Source organism: Spironucleus salmonicida, chromosome 7, assembly GCF_000497125.1.
Source record: "Spironucleus salmonicida strain ATCC 50377 chromosome 7, whole genome shotgun sequence".
Classification (NCBI taxonomy): Eukaryota; Fornicata; order Diplomonadida; family Hexamitidae; genus Spironucleus; species Spironucleus salmonicida.
Window position 1 is genome coordinate 1,542,161 of NC_090602.1, and position 26,753 is coordinate 1,568,913.

General features: G+C 28.8%; 6 protein-coding genes across 6 annotated transcripts; 2 read left to right on the plus strand and 4 right to left on the minus strand. All coding sequences in view use genetic code 6, as the record gives it.

Annotated features, from left to right (window-relative positions):
- Nucleotides 1–129: 129 nt before the first annotated feature.
- On the plus strand, nt 130–1,218 carry SS50377_27708 (Pumilio-family RNA-binding protein; the record flags this gene model as incomplete). The annotated part of the gene is made up of 1 exon (XM_067911493.1): nt 130–1,218. The coding sequence occupies one exon, from the start codon at nt 130–132 to the stop codon at nt 1,216–1,218; it is 1,089 nt and encodes a 362-aa protein (XP_067762180.1).
- Nucleotides 1,219–1,228: 10 nt separating this feature from the next.
- On the minus strand, nt 1,229–1,618 carry SS50377_27709 (uncharacterized protein; the record flags this gene model as incomplete). Its single annotated transcript, XM_067911494.1, has 1 exon — nt 1,229–1,618. One exon carries the CDS (start codon nt 1,616–1,618, stop codon nt 1,229–1,231), a length of 390 nt encoding a protein of 129 aa, XP_067762181.1.
- Nucleotides 1,619–1,736: 118 nt separating this feature from the next.
- Nucleotides 1,737–3,674, plus strand: SS50377_27710 (Nucleolar GTP-binding protein 1; the record flags this gene model as incomplete). The annotated part of the gene is made up of 1 exon (XM_067911495.1): nt 1,737–3,674. The coding sequence occupies one exon, from the start codon at nt 1,737–1,739 to the stop codon at nt 3,672–3,674; it is 1,938 nt and encodes a 645-aa protein (XP_067762182.1).
- A 623-nt stretch (nt 3,675–4,297) lies between these two features.
- Nucleotides 4,298–6,232, minus strand: SS50377_27711 (Cysteine-rich membrane protein 2; the record flags this gene model as incomplete). The annotated part of the gene is made up of 1 exon (XM_067911496.1): nt 4,298–6,232. The coding sequence occupies one exon, from the start codon at nt 6,230–6,232 to the stop codon at nt 4,298–4,300; it is 1,935 nt and encodes a 644-aa protein (XP_067762183.1).
- Nucleotides 6,233–7,489: 1,257 nt separating this feature from the next.
- On the minus strand, nt 7,490–24,490 carry SS50377_27712 (uncharacterized protein; the record flags this gene model as incomplete). The annotated part of the gene is made up of 1 exon (XM_067911497.1): nt 7,490–24,490. One exon carries the CDS (start codon nt 24,488–24,490, stop codon nt 7,490–7,492), a length of 17,001 nt encoding a protein of 5,666 aa, XP_067762184.1.
- Nucleotides 24,491–24,582: 92 nt separating this feature from the next.
- On the minus strand, nt 24,583–25,473 carry SS50377_27713 (uncharacterized protein; the record flags this gene model as incomplete). Its single annotated transcript, XM_067911498.1, has 1 exon — nt 24,583–25,473. One exon carries the CDS (start codon nt 25,471–25,473, stop codon nt 24,583–24,585), a length of 891 nt encoding a protein of 296 aa, XP_067762185.1.
- Between the last annotated feature and the right edge of the window lie 1,280 nt (nt 25,474–26,753).

Here is a 26,753-nt window from a genome sequence, read left to right on the forward strand (position 1 = left end):
AATATCGAGTTTGACTTTATAAAATAGATTATATATATAAATATCATTTTATACTGTAAATATCGTTACATTCTACACCTTATTATATCCATTAATTATCAATATCTAATTTTTAGTTTAACTTCTATAATGACAAACTCCCCGGAAGACTCGCCCTTCATAGACTTCAAACCTCATGATCTATTAAGAGAATCATAAATATCTGACAATAATTTACTATCATCTACAATAGCAGCATCCCCTTAAATTCAGCGAAATTAACTCTTACTCTCACAAGATCTTGATTTTTAGCCAAATGATAACTCAAATGAATTATTTTAGTAATCTCTTACATAAAATTTCGAGAGTTATATTAATAATAACGGTATTTCCCTCCTATAAGCGTCAAATATAATTTCAAATCTGTCGACCTAACAACTTCTCTAAATAGCAACTCATCCTATTGGTAATTTTACGCTTTAGATTTTACTACCTTTTAATACTTTTGCATTTGTCTAGCTACTAGAGTCACACATCTATCAGCTATCAATTCACTCACATGGTACCAGAGTTATTTAAAAGTTAATCGAAATCGCGGGAGTAGATACGAGAAAGTTTATTATATTTGAACTTCAAGGTAAAGTAAAAGAATTAATTTTTTCATAGAATGGTAATCACTGCGTTGGCAAAATATTTGATTGTTTTGAGTCTAATGATGCAAAATTTGCGATTTAAGAATGTATTGAAGGATTTTTGAGTATTAGCAGACATTGCTTCGGGTGTTGTCTTATGTAGAAAGCTATTCAGCTTTCCAACCAACTTTTTGTAGAGTTTTACTAGTTAGCAGTTTAGAATGCAGTTGTCATGGTTCAGGATGAATTTGCAAATTTCGTTTATCAGTGTATTTTAGAGAACCAAAATATATTTAATCATAATTTAGATGTTAATTAGCTTATATTTCCATTAATAGCACACTCACGAGCTTTTTGCATGAAAAAAGCTAGTAGCCATGTAGTTGAAAAAATTGTAGTCCATGCTTCCGGATAATGTTTGGAATAACTAGTTGAGTTTTTGACAGATAATCAAGAGGATTTGGTGAAGATCTGTTCTGACAAATTTGGTAATTACGTTATTTAAAAAGTATTGTAGAAAGGTATGGGGAAAGAAAAAATAAGACTGGTTAAGAACTAATTAGTTGGTAATTAATATGCCAGGTTTATTTTAATGTAAATTGAATGAATTATTTAAGTCACTAAGAGAATGGTTGCGGTGTGTGCTAATTTTATGAAAGCTGTGTATATTGTAGAAGTGGCTAATTAGTTTATAAAGATTGGTTAAAATAATCGAATGAGTGTGATTAATCAAATAAATGAGATGTTGCTGGTACTGGTTACTAGTAAGTGAGTGAAATTTTTAGTGCTTCAATAACTTCATTTTGCTGCTAGGAATGATTTGAAATTGCTTATTAGCTGATATTAAATTATTATCTCTCTTAATAAAAGTTTGCTTTTTCTATATTAAACTATTAGACTTACTATTACAATTGCTCCTAATATTGGTTTAACTACAATTCCCTTAAATTTAAGTCTTGTTCACGTTGCTAAATTTATTAAACTAATTATTCTATATTGTTATTCATTTTTGTTTAAATGAGATATTTTAGATTATAATTTATGAATATTAAAATTAAATTATTAATCAATTATTATATAATTATAATTATAATATAAAACGTTTCCTTTTTCACTCTAATAAAGATGCCGGCGTATGATTTCAAATCTATACCTCCGATCTTAGCTTCGAAAGAGCTTATTGACGCTATCTTGTACAAAACTATGAGAAAGACACCTACTATTGTCAGAAAGCAATTTAATATTGCTAGAATCAGAAACTTTTATATGCTTAAGGTAAAGTTTACTCAGAACACAATCGACAACAAACTTTAAGACATCGTGGGAAATTTCCCCAAGCTCGAGCAAATCCATCCATTCTATCGCTATTGGTTCAACGTGCTCTATGATAGGGATCACTTCAAGATCGCTTTAGGCCAGCTCAAAAACTGCAAAACCTTAGTGGATAAAGTCGGTTCTCACTATGTGAAATTGCTTAAACACGCCGATTCTCTATTTTAATGCAAACAATTAAAAGTTGCGGCCTTAGGTAGAATGGTTTCTCTCGTGCGCAAAATGGACGCCTATCTGCAGTATTTAGAGCAAGTACGTCAGCACATGGCTCGTTTGCCAAACATTGACCCCTCAATGCGCTCAATCGTCATTACGGGCTACCCGTCTGCCGGAAAGTCCTCATTTTTGAACACGCTCACGGCAGCCAACGTAGACGTCCAATCCTGGGCGTTCACGACCCAGTCCCTCCTGGTCGGTCACGCTGACAGGTCGAACATCCGCTTCCAGATAATCGACACGCCGGGCCTCTTAGACAGAAACCTGGAAGAGCGCAACAACATCGAACTCCAGGCCATCACCGCTTTGGCCTATCTCAACTCGACCGTAATCTTCGTTTTGGACGTCACGCAGGGCCAGATTTTCACCGAAAAACAGGTCCAGCTGTTCGACTCTTTGAAGCCGTTTTTCGCGGGAAAAAACGTCGTCATTTGCCTCTCAAAATCCGATTTGTGGGACGCCGCGCAGCTCTCAGAGACCGAAAAGCAGCTCATTCAGTCGCTCACGCCGTTTTCGTTCGAAGAAACGATCGGCCTGGCCGCAATTCCGTACATTTCGACGAGCGACTTCGCCGAAGCGCTCAAAATCGGCGGTCTTCAGGCCGTTCAGGCCACGCAGGCTCTCCAGCAGGAAAACTCGAGAATCCAGCAACTTATTTCCATCCCACAAATTCCGATGATTTCGTGCAGTTCGTAGTCGAATTCGGGCTGCGAGCGCGTTTTCAACATCGCTGCGGACCTGCTTTTGAGGCAGCGGGAGAGATCTGGCCTCCAGACGTACGGCCAGGGCCAATTGGCGATTCCGGGGCTCTACGTGGCGTATCCGAAGGGCAAAACGTCGAATTCGAGCGTTCCGGATTCGGTTCAGCAGCTGAACACGCAGGGGCTCAATCCGCGCCCTCTGTCCCAAGCTGACGGTTTCGTGACCGAATTGGACAAGGAAATGCAGTTTGGGCAGTCGTGCAAGTACATCTACAACGAGCGCGAAAAGTGGGATTTGGCGAGGCCTGAGTGGATCAACGACCCGATTCCGCTCATTCACAACGGGAAGAACATTTTGGACTTCATTACCGTCGACGAGGACATCATGAAAATGGTGCAGGACTTAGAAGAGGAGGAGCGCCAGCTTAGCAAGTAGCCTGCGCTGTACGACGACGAGGAGCTGTTTAAGCGTTTGGCTGCGTACAAGCGCCTGACGGATCATTCGAGACCCAAAAATGCTGTTTTGGAGACCATCAGGGCCAAAACCAACGAGAAAAAGGCTATTTTGGAGCGTTCCAGCGTGCGCTCTGGCAAGGCGCGCGTGACGTCAATTACAAAGCAGCGTAATATATCGGCGACCGACATTGAGCTGAACTAACAATACAAGGGTGTTGGTGAAGCTGGTCTGGAAAAGGCTAAAAAGATATACAAGAAGAACAGAGTTTCCGACAGTAATCAGTCTGTGGCGCCAGAAGAAATGGCCAGACATTTAATGTCAGGTAAGATGAGTAATGGCACAAGAGCGTGGAGATGATTATTTCGTTTTTTATAGGGCATTTTAGAAACACATACTCAGTACATTTGACGTCTGCACTTGGTATCCGTGGTTAGTACTATTCTGTTTTATTCAGAGAACTTGGTTGGTTTAGTTGGAAAATTGACGATTCAAAGTCAAAAAGTAGTCTCTTAGAGCTTAAAGCTGATGCGGATATTATAGTAGAGGATATGGTATCAGCTCTGCAGAAACAGAGCGCAGATACACGTTTATCTAGTGAATGGCGAAATCGCGTTTGAATTTTCTAATAGATATCTAGTGTGATTGGTGTAGTTGTCGCGTGCAGTAAGATTAAAAATCCAAGTTCCTGATACTCGGCCTTCCTTAGACTAGACTTCGAAGCAAGTATACGAACAGAACTATTATCTGGCCAGAAAAATATCTGTGTATAATTGTGCCTTCAAAATACTTCTAGATGTATATCTGTATCTCAGGATAGTTGAGGTGGAGATTGGACATAGGTTATATAATCCATCGAGGTAGTGGATTAAATCCTGGATATTCAGTTACTAGTTGCATAGATTATAAATTAAGGTTGAATTTCTTATTTTGTCGTATAAGTTTATAATCACTAATATGACTTTTAACAATAAATAGTTTTATCACTCGGGGCATAAATTATCACATGCTGTTTTTAACACTTAAGTTTTTGCCTTCTTGAATAGTTTGTGATTAGAATCATTGACACTATACTTTTTATTTCTGTATGCACGGTTTAGTATTATTACTATTGCTACCACAATTATAATTATAGCAGCAACAACCCCGATGGAAACGCTTATCACCATAGTACTGCTAGACCTATTATTGGAGCAGAGTTTTGGATCTTCCTCACAATTAATACATTGTCCGTTTATATTCTCCATTCCATCGATACAAGTATCACATGAATTTTTATTACATTTTATACAGTTTTTGATTAATGTGCTACCACAATTACAAGATTCCCCTAGGTTTAAATCTTAGCAATCAACACACTTTTTATTTTAAACACCCATTGACTAAATACACATATCACAACCATCAGCACCACATTCAATGCAATTTTTAGTTGGGGTGTCTCTACATTAACACTACTAGTCCTTTGGCTGATCGCTATTACATTTATAGCATTATTTATTGTTAAGGTAATACCCGACATTGCATTGTGTACAATTATCAGGAGTCTAATTGCACTAAGAACAGTTTTATTCACAGTTCTAGCAAGTATTTATCATATTATCCGATCCTTGTATGCATATTTTTCCAGAACCACAGTTACTATCATCTTAGCATTCATCCTTTTAACAAGTTTTGCCTACTAGTTTGAAATTTATTTAACAGGTCTTACAGCTATTTCCTGCGCATTTGATACAATTTTCTAATAACTAAGTACCACACTAGCATTTTTAATTGATTGACATAGACCCAGAACAATAATGACACGTATTGAAGTCTGTTAAATAGTAAGTATCTTCGCATTAAGAACACTGACCTGAATGATCAGCCTTATCACAATGGTCAGGATTTCTAGTACAAGCTTTCTGAGAATTTAAGAAGTATCCTTCTATACACTTTGTGCACTCATGCATGGATGTGCATTCTGAACATGTCGATATACAGTTTTCGCATTTGTTTAATTCTCTGTCATGCTTAACACAGAATTTTCCAATACCGCAAAATTCATTATTGTTGCATTCTTATTGCGTACACTAGCCTTTAAGAGGCTTTTATCCTCCAATACAATTTAAGCATTGATTACCTTCGCACTAAATACAATTTTCTATCTTGTTCTCCTAACATTAACACTTTTGACCTTCTATCATATTCTTATCGCATGGTGTACATTACCTATCTTTATTGACATATGAACTATGTTGGCATTATATGCAGACCTTATTATCCTCACACTTGTCACAATTATCAATACAAGATAAGCATTTATTGTAACCAAGGCTTTGCGTTGCACAGAATTGACCCTAACTGCACTCTGAGGATGAAAGACAATATGAAGAGCATTCTCCATTAATAAGAATATATCCATGAGTACATAAAACACACGTTGTATCCTTACATGTAGCACAACCTTCTATTAAATGATTATCACAGTTACAAGCTAGAGGTTTGGTCATATCCTAAGAGCAGGGAACACACCAATTTCCTGGTACCAAAACATATCCAGATTTACATGTTTGGCAAGTACTACTAGAACTACATTATTCACACCTTTCTGGACACTATTTACATATATTATCTTCAAGGAAATATCCATGTTCACAAAAGTCGCATACTTTCTCAGATTGGCATCCTTTACAGTTGCTTGAACATTCTATACACCTACCGTTAATAAGACTAAATTATCTCGAGCATGCTGCACATTTTTTACCGTCACACTTAGCACAATGTGGAATATATACCTTTTCGCATTAGCACTAACCATAAATTGACATATCGTAACCACATGGCAGACAGTCTTCTGGGTAAGGTCCAACATATGGGCTACAGTAGTATCCAGTTAGACACCTAGTATTTTCATATGCACATGAATTTGCTCCCATTTTATAAGGAAACCAAATTCTGTATATTAATTATTTAGGGATTTAGTAAACAATGTTTCCTGATATATATTTACTCATTATAAATTCTATCACAATATAACTTATAATAAGTTTTTGTATTCTACTAAGTTAATATAAATGAAAACTAATACATATTTAGACTAAAGCAATAACTTATTATAATAAATATTAAATATTTAAGTTAAATAACAATAATTGTTATATTTAAATAATAATAATCTGAGTTTATTTATAATATAATAGCAAGTTCTTAAAATAGATTTGCTAAATTTCATAGCAGAGTTTTTTTAAAAATTATTATTCAACAACTTATTTGGTTTATATTATTTATAATTAATCTAGCATTCTACATATAAATTAAAAATAAAATTATATATTATAAATAACAGGACAGTTATTAAAATTTAATTATATTTTTCAATATAATGATATTAATAAGGAATTGTCAAAATGGATACTACCTGCCAAGTAATAATCTTTTATTAATATCCTGCTGAACCTAGTATGAATTCTTAAAGTTGATACGATAACTACCATTTTACTGGTGTTGAAGCATAATTTTGATAACTTATAGGTTTATGTAACAGAAAATATTTATGAATTTTGTAAGAAAATTAATTTACTATTGCATGTTACCAATTAGATTTTTAATGAGGCTTAATATTACTATTTGGACTGAAAATAGTTAAAGAAACTTGAATTATTTTAATATCTGGTAAAAATATCACTTTTAAAGATTTTTTTAAATTATATAAGCAGCTTTTTTAATATGATTTTTTTAGTGCGCTATTTAAAGTAAGATTAGCTATTATTAAGTAACTCATTGTGTTATTTATTTAAGATATGATAAATTTATGAAATAATGGCTTAAATATTAGAAGATACTTATTTTGTATCTTTTGTTTAAGTAAAAGGAGTACAGAATGATTATATTAATAAGTGCAGAAAAAGTAAACTGTACAATTTTTTACAGTAATATTGCAAATATGATGCTTACTAGTTTAATATTGATGTACTAGTGATAAGTATAACTATCTAGATACGTTTATGATTATCAACTAAAACTTATATTAAAAATCGTAAAAATAAATCTGTTTAATATAATAGACTTTGAGAAAGTACCATAACGTCTACAATATCTGAAGTATTTTAGATAATTTGAATATAAAGTATAAATAACAGTGAATTTTTTAACATACGAATAAGAACTAATAAAATATAAAATTTTATATCTGGTCAGACAAATCTTACTCCAAAATAAGGTGCTTTTAGCATCCATTCTTTATCAGCGAATTTTGTTCGATTGCGCAACATCACAAAAGGTCGTACATAACCTCCAATTTTCAATGGAATTGCTAAAAACCCATTCGGGATACGTAGTTTCTTAGCATTAGCAGCTGAGCCAGATTTTAGTTTATTAAGATTACGCTCATAATCATCATCGTTTTCCTGAACTAATGCAATACTCGCAAAGAGTGGCATAAAGGGTCTATAACCTTGTCTTATTTCTGGCGTAACATCACATATAGTGTCCGCTTCTAGATCATACGCAGCACCAAATAACTCAAAATTAAGAATTTTGATATAAAAAGGTTATTTTTAGTTAGCAGTTTTTGGTAAAATTTCAACTGAACCATCCGAGTTTACAATTCCTTGAGATGTCGGAGGGGCTAAGGTTACGATAAGACGAAGTTTATAGAATGGCACACAGAGTTATGTAGCCTGCGAAACTAGTAGATAATTCAAAATATCACCTAAAATCGGATAATAGGTTAGAGCAGAAATTTCCCAATATGTTATACGATTGACAAATGATAACTGATCATATATTCCTTTTTCAGTGATGTTCTGTTTTAAGTAATGTGGAATTAAGTTATTTATGAGGTTTGCTGGATTCTGGTAATGGCTGTGAACAGTAAACGTCAAATTATGAAATTGTTTAATAGACTGGATATAAATACGCAGTGCCGGCGGCATCTCATTTAAATCTGACTAAATAAGGTCCTTTTTTTCATGTTATTGTTCAGAATGTGAGTTTATGATTTTCTGAATTTATGATTACGTGAAGGCGGAGCGAATATTCTAAGCCAGATGCGATTAAGATAATGTAGATGGTATTTTGTCCTGATTTATGTTTGAAATTATGTCCTCATTCGTGTTAGAGATAGATTGTAAAAGGTTTAAAACCTAATTTATATCAATAAGCTTTTTAACGTTACTTAATTTTTTGAGGGAAGTTTATTGAACTGATTTTACTTGCACATGACGATATTTAGGGAAAAATTCGTTCTAAATGCTCTTTTTAAGCTAATCAATATTTATGGTATCGGGGTCAATTTAATTATCTTTATTCGAATCTTAAATTAATGCTTCTACAAAACGATCTGTGAATGTTAAATCTTAATTATTCGATTTTACTCGTTATATATCAACAAATTCCTGTGTTCGCGAATTTGATCCTTCTAAATCACTACATTTGCTATCTGACTATTCAATAGAGTATTCTTCACATATATTGTTCTATTATTTACTATCATCAGTATTGATTGAGCTCTTATTATAGCTAGAAGTCTACGTAAATTGAAGTCTCATAATAGCTTCAAAATTACTTGTATTTCCAAGTGAAAGTTATCTTAGTGAATTAGATAACTAGTGTTCAAAGCTAACCAAAATTTTATCATTGGTATCTATACTCGGCTGTGACAATATTGATAAATCAACTGACATCGATGGAAGGTTTTCTTCATCATTTTAAGATATTTATGCGTTCGAAATATTTAGATTAATGATATAGTTAAGACATGAAATAAAATAGAAATCGTAAACTGTCAGGTTAGGTTTTGACATTAAAATAGCATATTTAAGAAATAAATGAGAAATTCCCTGTAATGATGGCTTTTATTATGATTTATTCAAGATTTAGTTGTTTTCACGATTTAAGATTTTGTTCGCCATTTACGAATATCTATTAAATAATACTATTCCGGCTAGGCTAAAATAATGTGCATATGCTCTATCTATTTAGTTTTAATTTTATAAATAGCAGAAATGAGCATTTACTGAATCCACTAAATAACCGAAACTTTATCTACACAAAAAGATTTGATTATCATTAATCTAATCTTCTGGACAGCAGTTCATCTACTCAGCGAAATAGTTTGATGGAATGAAAACGAAAACTGGGAACATAGGAGTACCACGATGAATAGAATTCTTACGCTTTACCATCAGTTCAGTAAGTTGCTTTGCAGATTATGAAAAATTAGATTTTTAGTCTAATTAAACATAAGTAGCATAATTTGAAAGATCAGTCATCGATGGTATTCGGTTCATAATTTTTTATTTAGTAATAACTTCTAGTTCTTTATCACTATAATGTATTGCATGTAAAAATTCTAAAATTTCGATCGCGGCGATATTTCTATCATAAAATACAAAAACTACAGGCATTGGTGCAGTATCCCCTTTACTTGAATATGAATTTAATTGTATTTATTAATATTATGCTAGTTAACGGAATACACGCTGTCCAATGTCACCTAATGAAAGCAGCGATTCTGAAACCAAATCAGAATCTAGTTTGACATGTTCTTAAGGGTAAAATACACCACATTGTTCAAAAAGAAGTGAAAAGGGGATCTGTAAGCAACCAAATAGCCGTTCTTTCAGTGATTTAAGCTGAGATAAGTTTGAAATTACTGATGTTTGAGATGATTTCGTATTTTATACATACTTTAATAAATCTTTCGGCGTAACACCCAAATATGGATTAAGAACGGTACTAATAAGGTCAAAACTCTCTACAACTTATGTTTAGTCTTGACCTAGAATTAGTAATTATAAGAGAAGCAATATTGAATTTGTTGGAAGATCCATATTAAATGGGAGCTATGCAAGCTAATCTGAGGTGATGTCTGGATCCATTTTGTTCTATAGTAATTGAAGTGTTCCATTATTTTGAAGAATTTTGAAAATCGAAGCGCTAATTGGGTTTCCTGAACCTGCTTAGTTAATAAAATACTTAAGAATCGTCTAGAAAGGTAGTCGTGATTCAGATAATGCAGCAATAGTAGAGTGATGAAGATTAATCCAATTAACTGAGTCCGTAATTAAAGGGCTGTACTTTGCAATTCCTAAAATCCAAAGCCATGTCATTGACATTTTTTGGGAAAGAAGCATATCTTACGGAATAATTTATTCAAAATGAGAAATAATTGGTTATGGCCCTTATGAAGGATATAAATCTTTTATATAACAAGCTAGTAAGGAATATAAAATCAAATCAATATGTGTTTATTAGTTTTACTACAAAACTTGGGTCATTAAAAATAATACAGATACATTATCTTTTAAGGATGTTTAGGCTAATACTAATGGATTTTCAGAATTTTAATTTGAAATAACACCCAAGACGATTAAGAATGAAAAACTAGCTAGATAATAATATGGTAAGCAATGTTCAATATGCAGTAATGGGAAAATTCTTTACAATAATATAGGGAGTATAATTTTAGATAATTTTCCAGAAACTTATCTAGAGTCAGTCTAAATCACAAAAATTAATGCTTATTTAAGTGTTATTTGCTCTTTTCCCAAAGATTTTTTAGCAATTTCTAAAACATCTTTATTTAAGTAATCATTAATTTCAGAAGATATACTTTATTACAAAGTTTTTAAGAAATCATTATTACTATATGCCATGAAAGGTGCATGATAGGATGAAATTTCAAAAAATATATCTGTAACAAATGAAATTGCCTAAGCAATCCAATCTGCTATCTAATTTCCATTTGTAGCCACTAGCTAATGATATGTTAGGGTTTCTATAATTGATTAGTCTTCTAATTAAATAGATAAGAGTTTCTAATATTAAATAAACTCTTATTAGATTGAACTATAAGCTGATTCTATAAACTATTATAGAATAGTAGTATTATTTTTATTATTTATTACAGAAACAAGTTATGCTACATTTAGAATTGTCTATGGCATGCTTTAGATACTTATAATTTACTATGCTATCGCTTAATCAATGTTTTCAATCAAAAGATTTTTATTGCCTGGTATTTAGCAAAATTAAACATGTAAATAAGATTTTAATTATGATATAAAATTAATAAAACATATATTTCGTAAAAACGATGTTCTATAACGATTTTCTGTTTACTGTCGTAAGGAAAAATCAAATCCAAAAATAGACTGTACCACTAAATCTTATAATATATATTTTTAAGTGTTTTTTTATAACACAGATTATGCATGAATAATTGCAGTTTTATCGTAAAAGTCTTAAATATAAATCTTCAGATCTTTTACAGCTTCTTCATAAGATGCATCATTTACTAACGAAAATACAAACTAATATTCATGTAATGGTTGAAGCAAAACAACAGATAAAGCACCAATTACAATTTAAGATCTTTTCTAAGATGTTTTACGATTTTTCAATAAAAGTAATTTATTAATTATAATTTTAGACTCTTAATCAATTTTATTACTACCGAAATTCTAGAATAATAAAATACTAAGCGTTGATTCTAGTGCTCGACATATTATACTTTATAATGATTTAACTGGTAGCTCTAAGTTTATTATTTGAATATAATTATAACAGTGAATGTAATGCTGGTTAATAACATGATTCTCGCTTGCTAGATACTTATTTTAGACTAAGTCCTCATACGTATCTGAATAGCTGAACGTATTTCCAGTTTTTAGTTGAAGAAGTAGCTCCAAATACAAAGCAACAGAAATAGCTAAACTTTAATCTACTATAAATGTATTAATCTCCATTTTCCAGTATAAACTACACGCATAAACAGCTTTATATGCAAAATCACCAGGAACCCAAGAAATATTTTAAAGCTTCAATACAAATGTAATAGGAATGTCCATACTTAAGAATTCTAATATATTATTTAAAAGCATACCCTCTTCTTCTTTGGCTAATAAAGCTAGTACACGCTTATTATCATTATTTTCCTTAATCAAACTAATTTAAATTGACTATTACTTCATTGTAGCACATACACATTATGCGAATTAATCTTTGTAGTTAACTTCTGCTAGATCAGCGAATTCTCCTGAAAGTATAGCCTTTTCGCAAATTTGGCTTGTGATATTGCCAGAAATACCGAAAACTAAATATGCTGTCGTTGCAACTGCGTCAAAGATAGCAGATTTTGCAAAGTGTGTTATAAGTTTAAAAGATTGCTTAGATGCATCAATGATAGTGAATAACAAATCCCGAATCTGTGCCATTTCTGCTATTGATATTTATAGAGATGCGTTTGCTGACTGCTCAGACTAGGCAATAAGATTTATATTTTTCTAAAATTCATCAAAATTAAAAAATTGCATTTCTAAATGTTTTTTAGTTGTGTTAGATGGTCCTGCAAGAAGCTCAAAAAGACGAAAAGATGAGAAAAGAGAATTAATTTATTAAACATAGCTTTAACATTTTTAAAGGATAATATTGCATAGATTTGATGCCAGCTTGGAAAATTAAACTAATGATATATTTGCATATTTTGAATGTAAAGAACACCATTAATAAATAGAAATAACAGATATGCCAAATTATGTAAAAGTTACGTTCCAATTTAATTGTAGGCGAGTTGGAAGATCAATTTTATTAGGTAAATAACACCCTGACATTACATAAGTTCCAAGGAAATCTATATGTTTAAATATGAGCATATTTGACTGCGCCTTTATGAATTTCTAAGAATCTATATTTATTTATGTAATTTTTTGTTCTTATATTTGTTTTATTTTATTATCATGGTTAGTATTGATATCTAGAGTAACTTCTTATATTTTTTCTTATTAGTATTCGTTCGCTAAAGTAAAATTATTAATTTGATGTAAGTTTTTCACGATTTCATATACAGGGGATTTACAGGTACCAATTGTTTAAACTTTCTAGACTGAATTATACTCATATTCTTTGGTGAATGGTTAATCGTCGATAATCAAAATGCTTAAATTTGCAGCTAAAAGAGCAGCAATGGTAGTCCTATCAATTAAACAAGGTAAATTATAGGATTATGAAACTATGATGGCTAAGCTAGATAGTTCTTCGTTTGAAAATAAGCCTTCCATAGGGCATTATGATTCAGTACTATAAGTTATATAGTTAAGAAGCATTAAATTTTCAGGTGATAACTTTTCCATCAAAGATTTTGGTGAAATAATGCAGACTTAATGAGGTTCCATGGTGAATTTACATACTAACTATTCTTATTTATCAATTTAATCGTCTTCTTAATGTTGTACATTAAATATATCTTTTTCATCTTAAGAACCATACATATTTACAATTTATCTCTAGAAATCATCAGCTACGCTGATCTAGAATGGAACTCTATTTATTTATCTTCTACCTGATAAAATAACATCATTAGGCATTTTTTATGCAAATGTACTATTTATATCAAACCGCGATTTTAATCCAGGTTATGGTAATACATATATAGGATTAATTCCGAGTGCATACGCAAATGCAATTCTACAGATCAAATATAACGCTATGAAATCTTAACACTCAACTTATCCATGGTCAAGTATAGACTATTTTAGCTCATCAATTATATTCACGTCTTTAGATTTTGAATTATGTTTAATTTTCTAAGTATTAGTAGTATCTAATGCACTAAATAAACTATTTAATTCAAATAAAACTTTCGGTTGTTTACTGTAATTTACTTTAGATGAAGTGCTACTACTAACACTTTCATGTAGTGATCCACCATTAATTGAGTCGGTATCAGTGTCACTTTCTGTATCTTTTTTGTGCGCTAAGTCTGAAATTAAACTAAAATTATTTTGATTTACAATATTATAACCGCCTAATGATGAAAATACTTCTACTGCCTGAGAATAACCCTTGCTAGTAACATTTTCAAAAATAATTTTACATTTTGGAACTTTAATACCTATTAAATCGGCTAATGCGAAACCACTAAAACTACTTGATATATCTTATTATGTATTTTCAGCTTCAAAGTTATCATCTTCATCTAATTCCTTAATAGTAAAATTAGTCCCATACAATTTATTAGAATGATGCAGCACTTTTTAATATTATTAGGATGCTAAAGTTAACAAATAGTAAAATACAGAATTATAACTATCTTATGCCTTGGCACCAGTTGGGTAAACTATTGATGATGAATCTGAAGAGTATTTTTAAAGAATGTTAATTATAGCTACAAAAGTTTCTTTTTGTTATTGAATATTCAAATAACACTCAAAAATCCTAGAAAATACTATAGGATCAATTCCATTTCCAAATAATGAATATGTTTTAACAATGCGTGAAAATAATAAAGGATTAGACTGAGTATATCTGAAAGCAAATAGAAATTGTTCATCTTGGATATTTAACTCTGCAATATAAGTATTGCATGTCTAAATATGTAAACATTATTAGTGTTTAAACTACTAGTATATCTGCTTCTAAAGTAATTTATGCTTAGATTCCTTTTGATCATCATCAATAAATTCTAATGATTTTTACAAAATTTATTTCTCCCATGATGGGATAAATTGAGAATTTGCTTTGATAATTAAGGTAGAATCTTCCCATGGATTCTCTGTTTTATTGTCACCTAGATATTTAAGGATAGACAGAGTGGCTAATTTTTCTGCAACTGCAATCATTGTCGTTTAATTAATATCCGATCTATTTCTTAATGCAATAAATAAGCCATGTATATTACCTCTACAAAGTTCATTGTCTAATGACTGGCTCATTTTGTATAATATTTCATCTTAGTTTTAATCAATAGCTAGACTAATAATACCGTTATGTAAAGTATATTGGTAAGTTAGATACATTTTTTCAAAAAGGCCAAACGAGTTTACAAGTTATGTTGGTAAGGCAGACTTAATTAAGCATATGCCTTTAGCAAATTATTTTTACCATTAAGGAGTTTCTTATGGCCAAAAACTTTGCGCAAGATCCTCTATAAATTATTCTTTAAATGGTGGCATAGATATTTTAACTAATGGGGTATCATATAAAAATGGTTAATCTTTAACTTCTACAATTAAACTCATATCTTAGAATTATAATAATCCATTATAAGCAAAATTAGATCCCATAATTTGTTAATAAGAAGAGGAATCAAAAGAGTGATCACGTAACAATAGTGGAAAAGATTGATCAAAACCAGTAACGAGTGCTTCTGACATATTTATATGAAAAGAAGGGTAAGATAGTTATTTAAATTTTAATATCTTTCTGTTGTCATATTCAATTTTTTAATTATACTAAATATCATAATATGACTAGATATCTTCGATATTAAATGATTGTAATAATGATTTCATTACCATAGCTAATTCTTACTTTGATTTTGAGTCCTAAATAAAAACTTACTAAGTTTCAACAATTTCACGAACAACCAACTTACATATCTCAATTAATGTCGTCTTGCCAGAATTTCTAATACCATATATCAAAATACTAAAGGGTGATAACATGAACTATGATAAAAACTAAATTATTGCTGACCTATGTTTATCTATTGTTAATATTACACCATTCTTAGATAATCTCTAAATCGATATCTGTTTTGGAACATTAATGATAGGAGGATCAAAAATAGGCTTTTGAACCTTAGAATAATCTTCTTTCTATTAATTATTAATTTAATCGGTCATTACTGAAGATAATTTTGAAAATTATTCTTTTTCGTACTAGAATAAACTGTCTTAATAATTAGACTAATACTCATATGTGTCTATTGATTATGACAAAATTAATTCTTCTGCTATTTGCCTATCAGTTTTTGTTGTAACAGATGATAAAAAGCCTTACCCCAACATAAAATCCATAAATAACGAATTGTTTGTGGTTTTATTATACCAGATATATTAAAATTAGTTATAAACTGATTCTACTTTTGGCAAGACCTCAGATACCTTTTTAAATTAAATTTTAATCTAATTTATACAATACTCCCTAGATACCACAAAATCTCTTTCAAATAAAAGATTTGGATCAGCAGATAATATATTTTAAAACTGTTATTTGTAGATATCCTAACTATTTGTATCTAAATGACACATAACACCGATAATGTAAATTAAATTATCAAATAAATGTTTATTTTAAATAAATGTCTATTAAAATTCATCTAATTGGTTAGTAAAATTTTTATACATTTTTGTGATTTTTTCTTCGAAATACTACTTCTTTGAATCAAAAATATCCCATTTTCCATTATTAACTACTATTAAATAATAGTTATATATTGAAGACCATACACCTGAAACAATAACTTAAATAATAGTTTAAATTGATTCGGCATTACTATCAATATCAAAATAATACTTTTATAACCATTCAAAATTTAATGTGTACACTTATGATCCTAAATTACCTATTCCTTGCGAATGCTTTGAAATCGCTTACCTTTGTTTAGCCAATGCTGTATAAACAGAAATATTTGCTTTGGTACTAGATTATCGTATAGCTTATGTTCGTTCATAATTTTCTATCTCATTATTGAATGAAACATCTGTCAAATATGTACAAGGCTGCGCAAGATTATTATATTCCATTTACGTTTGCAATCTCATACGATCGTATATTCCAATATTATTTTCTAGCTTATTAAATAATCCTGATAAGTCCGTACCTTATAAATTATCATTAATAAAGTGCTTTAATTCTTCCTACACTTTCAACTCAGTTTCGATAATTGATTAAACGATAGTATCACCATTTCCTTCTTATCTTTTCTTTAAATTGATTGAAATTGGTTTAATAATATCATATACTCCATATTTATATAACATAGACTGAATCATAACTCTATGGAGAATTGACTCTTCAATGGTGTTTTGATATGAAAACTATTAATTAAGTAGATTATATACAACATATATTATTTATGAGAATAATGTTTCTAATAAATATTATTTCATAATTCGCAATTGTTCTTTATGAATATTAATTTTATCATAATACATTTTTGCTCTATATTTTTATTTTAATAATTCTGTCATTGTGATTTAAACTTATTTGCTATGAAATTACTTAAATAGACTATTCTCTCTATATTCTGTTAGACTAAATTAATCTAATGAAATTTATTTAGCAATAAAAGTTTACTTCAAGGATATCTGATCTGTGTTCGGCAATAATAAAAATATAGATGTCATAAGTTAGATAGCTGGAAATTCTAAACATTACTTTAATATAATATGATCTACAAGCAATATCATTTAGGGAATTTTTGGAAAGTCGTTTTGCCTATAGCAATATTAAGATTCACTTGATGTAAACACAACAGGGCACCAAAATGATATGATGTATTCAATTAAATCTTAAAACAATTCAATCGATAATATATTGATAATAATTAGCTAGTTTTTATCTTCAGAAAAAGAAAATCCATTTAATAGTGATTATAACGTTTATGAATCACAGATCCAATGTTACTTAATATTTAAAATACCACACACAGTATTAAAGAAACTTTTAGCATATAAAATTTATGGGCAAACTACCATTAATGGTTTCTTTTATCTTAAAGCCAGTCTCATAAGTTAAAAGTCAGTAGCTGTCATTAAACTTGTACTATATAAACATGAAATGGATTGAATTCCTGATTAAAATGATTAAATCATTTGCTATCTTAGATGTTTCTAGTAAAACTCATCAAAACTAATTTTCTTATCAAAACTTGGCAATTAAATTGACAGTTCTTTTAAAATAGATTATTAAAATATAAATGCATCTTTAGCCATACTAACCAGCATTTAAGTTTCATTTTTTTGAAGACCAAAGGATGCAGAAATTTGATTAGCTATTAACTAAGTAAACTCAGCATTATCTTTATTATTGAAGACAACGGCAGGTAATTATCTTATAAGATAAAACAGTAAAAATGACGCAATAGAAACTGTTTTATTACTGTCAGTTACTTCTAATATACCTGGTAACTAATGAAGAAGAAATTTGGGGGCCAAACTACCTAGTTATCCCAAAAATCCAGCTACTTCGAAGAAACTTCTACCATGAACAGCAGATAATTTTTCAAAATGAAGACTAGGATTCTCATATTCAACTGATATGATCTATTTATATGAAAATAATTTTATGAAGGTGTTTGCAATTTCACTTGGTGAGGAAACAACTTAAGTTTAATTAGTACCAAATTTACCTTTAACTGTTCTGGCAGTCTATTATGATTCTGAATTATCTGTTTATGAATTTTCATTTTACGATAGAAATTCTGAGCTCTCGATACAAAATGTTTATGAAGTTTCTACTTTATTAAGATCTAATTCTATATTGGCATTTTATTAATTTTTAGGAACATGAATAAATACTTCCGATTACACAGTTGAAATAAGATGAGGCAAAACAAAAATTATAGAACCTATATCTGAAAAATCTTCTATCGATGCGTTTTTAAGCGAAATAGGAGCACCTTATTCAATTATTTGTTATTCAGACAATGAGGTATCAACATAAGGGTATAATATGCCTTCTAATTAACCTCTTCTTACACGAACAGATTCACATAAGGTAACTAATGACATTTATAATGTCCCAGAAAGATATTCAGAACCATAAATGACTACTATAGCACCAGATATTAGATGTGCAGAAATTTCTTTAATGTTTCTAGCAAATGTTGATTCTGATATGCTTATATTAATGTATTTTCTTAATAAAAATTATGAATACTACTATACAATGATACTTATATCATTGGCATTGTAAAACCTATACTATGAACTAAACAAAAATATAGGAAGACGTTGATTATAACCTTAAATCATATCGTTTATAATATTATATTATTATACTTATAATTTTTCAAAAGTATTATGAGCAGATGATGCTCCAAGCCAATAAGTGCCAGTTTTTGCAATACAATTACCATTGGATGTGGATACAAAAATTTAATTACTAAATTATTCATAATATAATAAGGGAAAATTAACCTAAGTATTACCTAATAGAGCTGTTAAAGATAAATCTTAAGGTTAATCTTCCGGTTAACACACATTTTCATCACCTTCCTATTCAATCTAGTCCTATTCGACTATGGTCATTTATTATTTTTTCAAATACTGCTTAGTTTTAAATTTAACTTCTTGTTCTAATTTTTCAAAAAGTGTTATATATTCATCGACTATGGTGTTAAATTTTTAAACAAAAAACTAAGATTTATTTGGTAATAAAATTTCATATTCGTTAATAATCTATAAAAAAATCTCTAACAATATAATATTGTTAGTGAAAATTATAATATCCTTAAGATTATCTATATTATCTATTTTAATAGAACTAGCTGAATCAAACATGTACTATCTAAGCATTGTCGAAAAACAAATATATGTAACTTAAAATAAATTGTTATTAATGAATTACCCTAGTTCTCTAGCTAATTCTTCATTAAATTAAATATCTTCCGATAATAAATCTACATTATTAGCTTTTGTATCTTCGATAATTTTAGTTAATAAATCTTTAAATATTTTATAATTTGGTTATAATATTTCTAATATCGATTATCCCATTCCTTCTTAAATAATATCGGCTAATTAATAATTAAATTATGGAGCAACAATAGGAATATTAAATGGCAAATATTCATCGAACGATTTCAAACCGATTATTATTCTACCTCTTGTAGGTGAATGTGCAACTACAATGTCAGTGATACCAGGAGATAGTCTAAATACTGATGCTTATAAATACTTAAAATAATATGACTTGTGTGGAAATTTTTCATAAAAAATTTAAGTAGTTCTAGGCATAAATAGTGTCATTGGATAAAGTTTTTTATTAATAAAAGGTATAACAAACATGTCTGTAGTTGTTTATTTACCATAAGAAGTTGGAAACTATAAAAATTATTATTATTTAAATTATTTACAATATTCCTAATAAGGAGATTTTTTAACCCTAGTAAATATTGAAAATATATTGTCGTATAATTATTACAACTATTTAATTAATTACTAATTACCACATAATAACACCAATTATTAATTTACAGTAAATGCAGAAACAATTTCTTTCCATTATATTTCACATTAATCTAAAGAATTTTACTCCGTTAATGATAGCTGATTAATACTGAATGCTTTTATATTACTATTTTTCTTAGAATAGGACATAATAAGATTCCCATTTTTCTTTATAAGCATTAGTTAATGCAAGAAAAATGGTATTGCTTCCAATATAAATATATAGAATTGCAAACAAAGGATAATAGCTTCTAAATCACGAGACTTTTACTCAGTAGAAGGAGAATATTTAGTTTACAATAGTTAATCTTTAAAAATCATAAGTTATTAGGGAAGCTATGTTATACCATTGCTAATATCATTTTAAGTTTTTAAAAATCCTATATTAAAAAGAATATTTTAAATTTAAATTTAAGAGCAAGAGAGTTATTAAATTTTTGACTTTGGATAAATCAAAGGATAAGTAATGTCATCAATATTAATAATGTTTATGAAAATAACTTTACCTAATACATCTTAAATTATTTTAATATCTTCTACTGCTGAATAATCAATTTAACTATTATTTGATAATAAAATTAAATAGTCTAATATAAGCTTATTTTACTCATAATTTAATAATAACATATTTAAAGTTAATGATTCTTCCTATAAATTAATATTAAAATATCTTTAGATCTGCTAATAGTGTTCATCCAAATAACATTTTTACTGAACTTAGTAAACAATATTAATATAACCAGACTACTAAAGCAAGGTTTCTTCAATAATAATCAAATAATCTTCCCATGATCTAAATGTAAATTCGAATACAACCTTTTTTGATTTATCAATGGTTGTTAATTAGTTAGTATTTTAACAAAATTTTTTACATGTATGTATTGCTTATGTTAACTCATTCAAGATTTCATGTAACTATTTTCCATTGATTCTATTTAATAATATTTCTCGTTTTTCAATAACACTATTTAAACAATATGCATAAGAAACTGCTATGTACAAAGGTTGAATAGCATTTTAAAGTTAGCAAATATCTATATGTGGATAGATTTAGTCTTTATGTGATGTAAAATTAGACCACTCTTATACTTTCAAGTAAAAAATATATATCTATGAGCTGATAAAGTATAGTTCTGATAATAAAAGTTGAATTTCGAATCCTTATACGGATCTTGAATTGGGTTTAACATATAGTTGTGGGTCTTATTTTATACCACTATGTTGGATAGGACATTGGGCAGATGTAGATTTAAGAACATCATTGGAGTAACGTCTAGTAAATAATGGTAAATGCAATTTTTCAACAAAACTTTAGTAAAATCCCTTTTCTTCATATCTATATTTCTATAACAAAATTGAAAAGCTACCCTCTACAGCGCCAGATGCCATATCCAATGGATCAAATTAATATTATTAAGTTAATAATGTAAAATTTTATCTAAACTTAGCAGGAAATTATCTGGCGTCATGTATATCTTACATAGTAATTCTAATTAGTTCCTTGAAATATTCAGTCAAATGCCCAACTGTTTTCCCATACCACTCTTAAATGAATACAAGTAATGTAGAATACAATTATTAATAATCTGACAGCTTTTTTTAAACTTATGAACTATTTTTTACCAGGGTTATGAAATTTAAAGCTGGACAACCTAATGTTTCCATATAAATATCAGTGACATGACAAACCTGTATCAACTTTAAAGGAAAATCATATTATAAAGTAAATATCTATTAGAAAATGTGTTTAACGTCTAATTCAGTAATTTTATTAATGATCTCTTGCATAAACTATACTATTCCTGGATATATCTATTAATCAAACTTTTATCGCATAAATAGTATTTGCTTATCTAAAAATATACACATATTTCTATATATACTCGTTGATTGTATTCGAATTTATGTACAAATTTATCTTAAATAATCTAGTAACTATGATTTTATTTTAGTCAAATCTATTTACATCATAAATTAATAATAATAATCAGGAATATTAATAATATCTTCAATGAAGTTTTAAACATTCAAATAATATTCTTATATTAAATTTATATTTTCAAACATGTCAATTTTGTTATTTAAAATTAGAACATCATTTAAATCCTATGTAGTTTATTTTGTTTATTTTGCAATATCTAAAAGCTTGGCATTTAATTAAAAATTTGTATAAAGATGATGAGGTGAAATGCTTGTAATAGTATCTTCCAGAATAGATTAAGCAAACGTTAATACTGCATTAATTTAGTCAAATTTATCGTCTAATATTTCGATTGAAACGAGCTGAGCATCAGATATAGAAATATATGCACACTTACCAAAATTTGCATAAAAAGATGTTGCTAATTTGTAATGTGTATCATCTGAAATTAATAAATCATACTGTGATAATTTATCGTTTTAATTATACGCAAAGTGATTCATAATAGATTAATTTTATGAATTCTAATGAGGAAAATAATCGGTCAATTTTAAATTTAACGCATTATCCATTTTTTAGTCGATATATGCATAATATTTTGAAGATGCCAACGGGATAGTGAAAAATATAGTATAAATTTTTTCTAATTTATCCCTTAATGTTTATGTTAACTGCTCAACAGTTGGCCTAGATGTAACGTTATAAGATTATGATAGATCATCAACTTCAACTTATAACTCATTGCTAAAAGAGAAGACAATTTGCGTTGAATTTTTATAAGGTGTATTGTCATAAAATTTAGAATCTAAACTAAAATTCAAATGACGTAATTAGTAATCTATTTATCCAGATAGATTTTCAGCTATATAACTTATCGAATCAGAAGTTACATCAGTCTTTCTGATACATAAAACTTCATTTTCAATATATGTAATAAAGTCTTATAAAATGAAAAATACTCGCGATAAAAATGAGCGCATTAAGTGTAAATATATCTTTTAAATGCAATAATGATGTTCAATATCCTGTAAATTTTCACCTTTTTTCAAATCTAACATTAAGCAATCTACTTGCCACAGTAAAATACGATAATAGATATTTCCTGATTTTACAAATAAAATTAATGGGATAATACTACGCCAGTAAAGCAAAACTTAACACTCGTTTCGATTCTAATTTTCTTCTAAAATATGGACGAGCTGTGAAATTTCATCTATGTGCTATTAAATCAGTACTTAATCGATAGGCTAAATATTAGAAAGCAAATTATATAAAAGTTATTACGATTTTGCCTTTCGGTCTAAGGACTAACCTTTATATTAAAGTGTATTTACAAGGTCTTGTGGTTAAATATTTTTAACCTATTGATATAGTTCTTCAGTTTCTTTAAAACTATCACACAGATGTTTTAAAGCATCATTTATGAGATTACTGAACGTTTACTTTTTTAAAAAGCTTGAAATTATATTTTAGATTTATACAGATAATGTAGCTAAAGATTGTTCATTTTGAATGTAAATTAAGTTGAATTTTAAGCAAGATTTAACTTACTTAAGAGCAGCTTCAATATTAAATGATGGTTTTCTTGAATTAGTGTTTGTTTTGAACCCAAAAAGATTCTGGACTTACTAAAGATCTGTCACCTATCTTCCCAATGCGAACTAATGATAAAATTGTGTAACATGCAATCTATAATCTTTTTCAAACTATAGTATACCATTTTCATTAGTTTGAGATAGAATTAATGCTTTTGTGTTAGTGTAAGTGTCATTTTATAAGTATGACGAGATTGGGACATAGTGCTGATGTCCCACTGGCTATTCGGATGCAAATAATTATTAATCAATAACATTAATTTAGAGTAGTTCATGATCTTTTTATGAGTGTAAAAGTCGGAATTGTACCTCTTTCTAAATATGGAAAATTTGACCAAGATCAGTTTTTAAAGTAAACGAAACAATCGCATATTTAGTCTAGCAATCTGCGGATATAAAATTGCATGGTATAATTTCAGGAAGATTTGTAAACCAAATATTTTATGAAGAAATATTACCAGAAAGAACAGAAGTGAATTCAGGAAACTCAAATTATGGCTATTCTGGCTCTTAATTGCGTGACGTAAGATGTTACTCTCTTTGTGGTAGGACTGGAGCATTCCTGACTGTTTTTTATATAGAATTTTATGAATCTCTTATTAGTTACAATTTAGATTCATTCCTAGAAGCTCTAGTATTGACATGCTGTGATATTGGAATTTCCATATGTTCAAAAACTGGTGGTACTACGATTTTTTTGCGAGGTTATGGCGATGTCATTTTAGTGGAAGGTACAAAAATATCAATAATATAAATTAATGATTATATAATCTGTTCTAAATTAAATAATTAATAATATAATAAACACTTTATCATTTACAACAGGAAAATAAACTGGTATCTGTATCTTTTTTAATATCGAAATAACCAGAAATTTCGTCATCACATTCTCCTCCATAGTGAGCTATTTTTATACCTATAACTTCAGAATATTTAACGACCTGCTTTATTTGTTACTGTTAAATTTTCGGTTATAACTAAACTATTTCATTTATAATTTCTATTTCTGTATAACTAGGATCTTAATCTATTTAGCTTATATCAATATTCGTATTTAGTGAGTCATCTTTCAATAAATCGCATGTAATAATTTAAAGATTATCCGATATCTATGAAATTTACGATTTATTTAGTATATCTAGCTCTTGGTACTCATGATCTTCATGCACATCATTAATTTCACTAACAAATGTATAATTATATGTTTAGCTGATTTATTAATCAAAAATATATAAATCATAGTTGTAAGAATCCATCTTAGCTTCGATATCTTAGGAATATATTTATTACTAGTTTTGCTATTGTTTTTAATATTTCCGGCCTTTTTCTCGAAGATTTTTTTACATTAATAATTTAGCAGATAGCGGAATTTTATTTCTTATACAATATTCAATCTAATCATTTTACTTCTCCCAGTTTTTATAGTAATTAGGGATAAACTTATCTTTAAACGTTTCAGGATATAATCCAGAAGCAGACGATGATATTTAAGAGTCTGTAGAAAATGATGGCTTATTTATAGATTCTTCAAACTTTGGGTTAGGTTTAGTAATAACAAATGATCTTATTTATTATTACCTGATATTATGCTTAGTTTATGGATGACGCGAGATATACAATTATTTAATTTGATTATTAGATTATTTAGCTACCTAAATTTTGTTTTATATTTCAAAAATAATAGCGGAATCATCTAGACCCATTTTATACTTTTATATTAAATATTTTCATAATATAATATTGGTGTAAAATAAAATAAACATTTATTTATTATTTCTATATATTAATCATATATTTTAGTTTTTCTGTTAATATTATAATTGATTATACCACACCTTTCATAAATTATGCTGATATTGTGTTTATGATTTAAAATAATAATACTAATGTATCATTATCTATAATTTATCTATTGAAATAAGTTGGCAATTAATTACAGAAAATATCATTAATTTACCCTGACTAATTCCCAATACTTAGTTAGTTTAAATTATTACGAGAAGATTAGATGTAGTAAGTTCCAATAGTAAAAGACATAGATAATGCTATTTTGAATTTGGATAAAGATGTCATGATTTTATTGTTCGCGATGTGAATGATAAAATGGCTAACATTTTTAAAAACTATCAATTTCTTATTAACACTCATCTTAATGCGTCGTACTATATTATTGAATTAAATATGACTTGAGTTATATGTGTATATATTAAAATTGAAATTTAACAACTACTTAAAATATGAATAATAAGTTCTAAGAAAAAATGGAGATGCATTCTCATGTTCAACAAAACCAGGAAATAGTTTAAGTTGTTTTCTCTCACAATTTATTATTATGTAAAAAGATTATTACGACTATAAGAGTTGTTTCCAAGTTTCAAATTTAACATAGATCTGAGGGACATACGTGATGTTACATGATTCTATAGAGAAGACTTAATGCAACACAACATTGAGAGATGTATAAATATGAAACATTCATGCGAATATTATCATCTCCAAATTGCAGATGTTTCACAAAGTCGTACTAGACACGGCAATCGTCATCAGCGCGCTATGGCTACTCTGACCTAGGATTAATTGGAAGGTTAATTTGAAATGTAAATTTAATACATTGCTACATTCACTTTACTTGACTCCACAAAAAGAAATGATGATATTTTATTGGAAATTAGACATGCAAGTTAATAAAATAATTGAATATTAACAGAATTGAATAAATTAAAATAAATTTTATAGATAGTAAAGTCTAAACATATTAATAAAAAGTATATTATCTATGTAACATGCATGAATTAATTCAATTTCACTTTTCTTAGATTATTTCCCTTTCTTAATAAATACCATGAAAAAGCAAATCAAGTGTTATTTATACCAACAATAATTAAATTGATAGACGCTGTTCAGCCGTAAAATCGGGTGAAATAACTTTCAATAATGATAGTAGTATAAAATCAAATTGTGCAATGGCTATGGCATGTGGTTT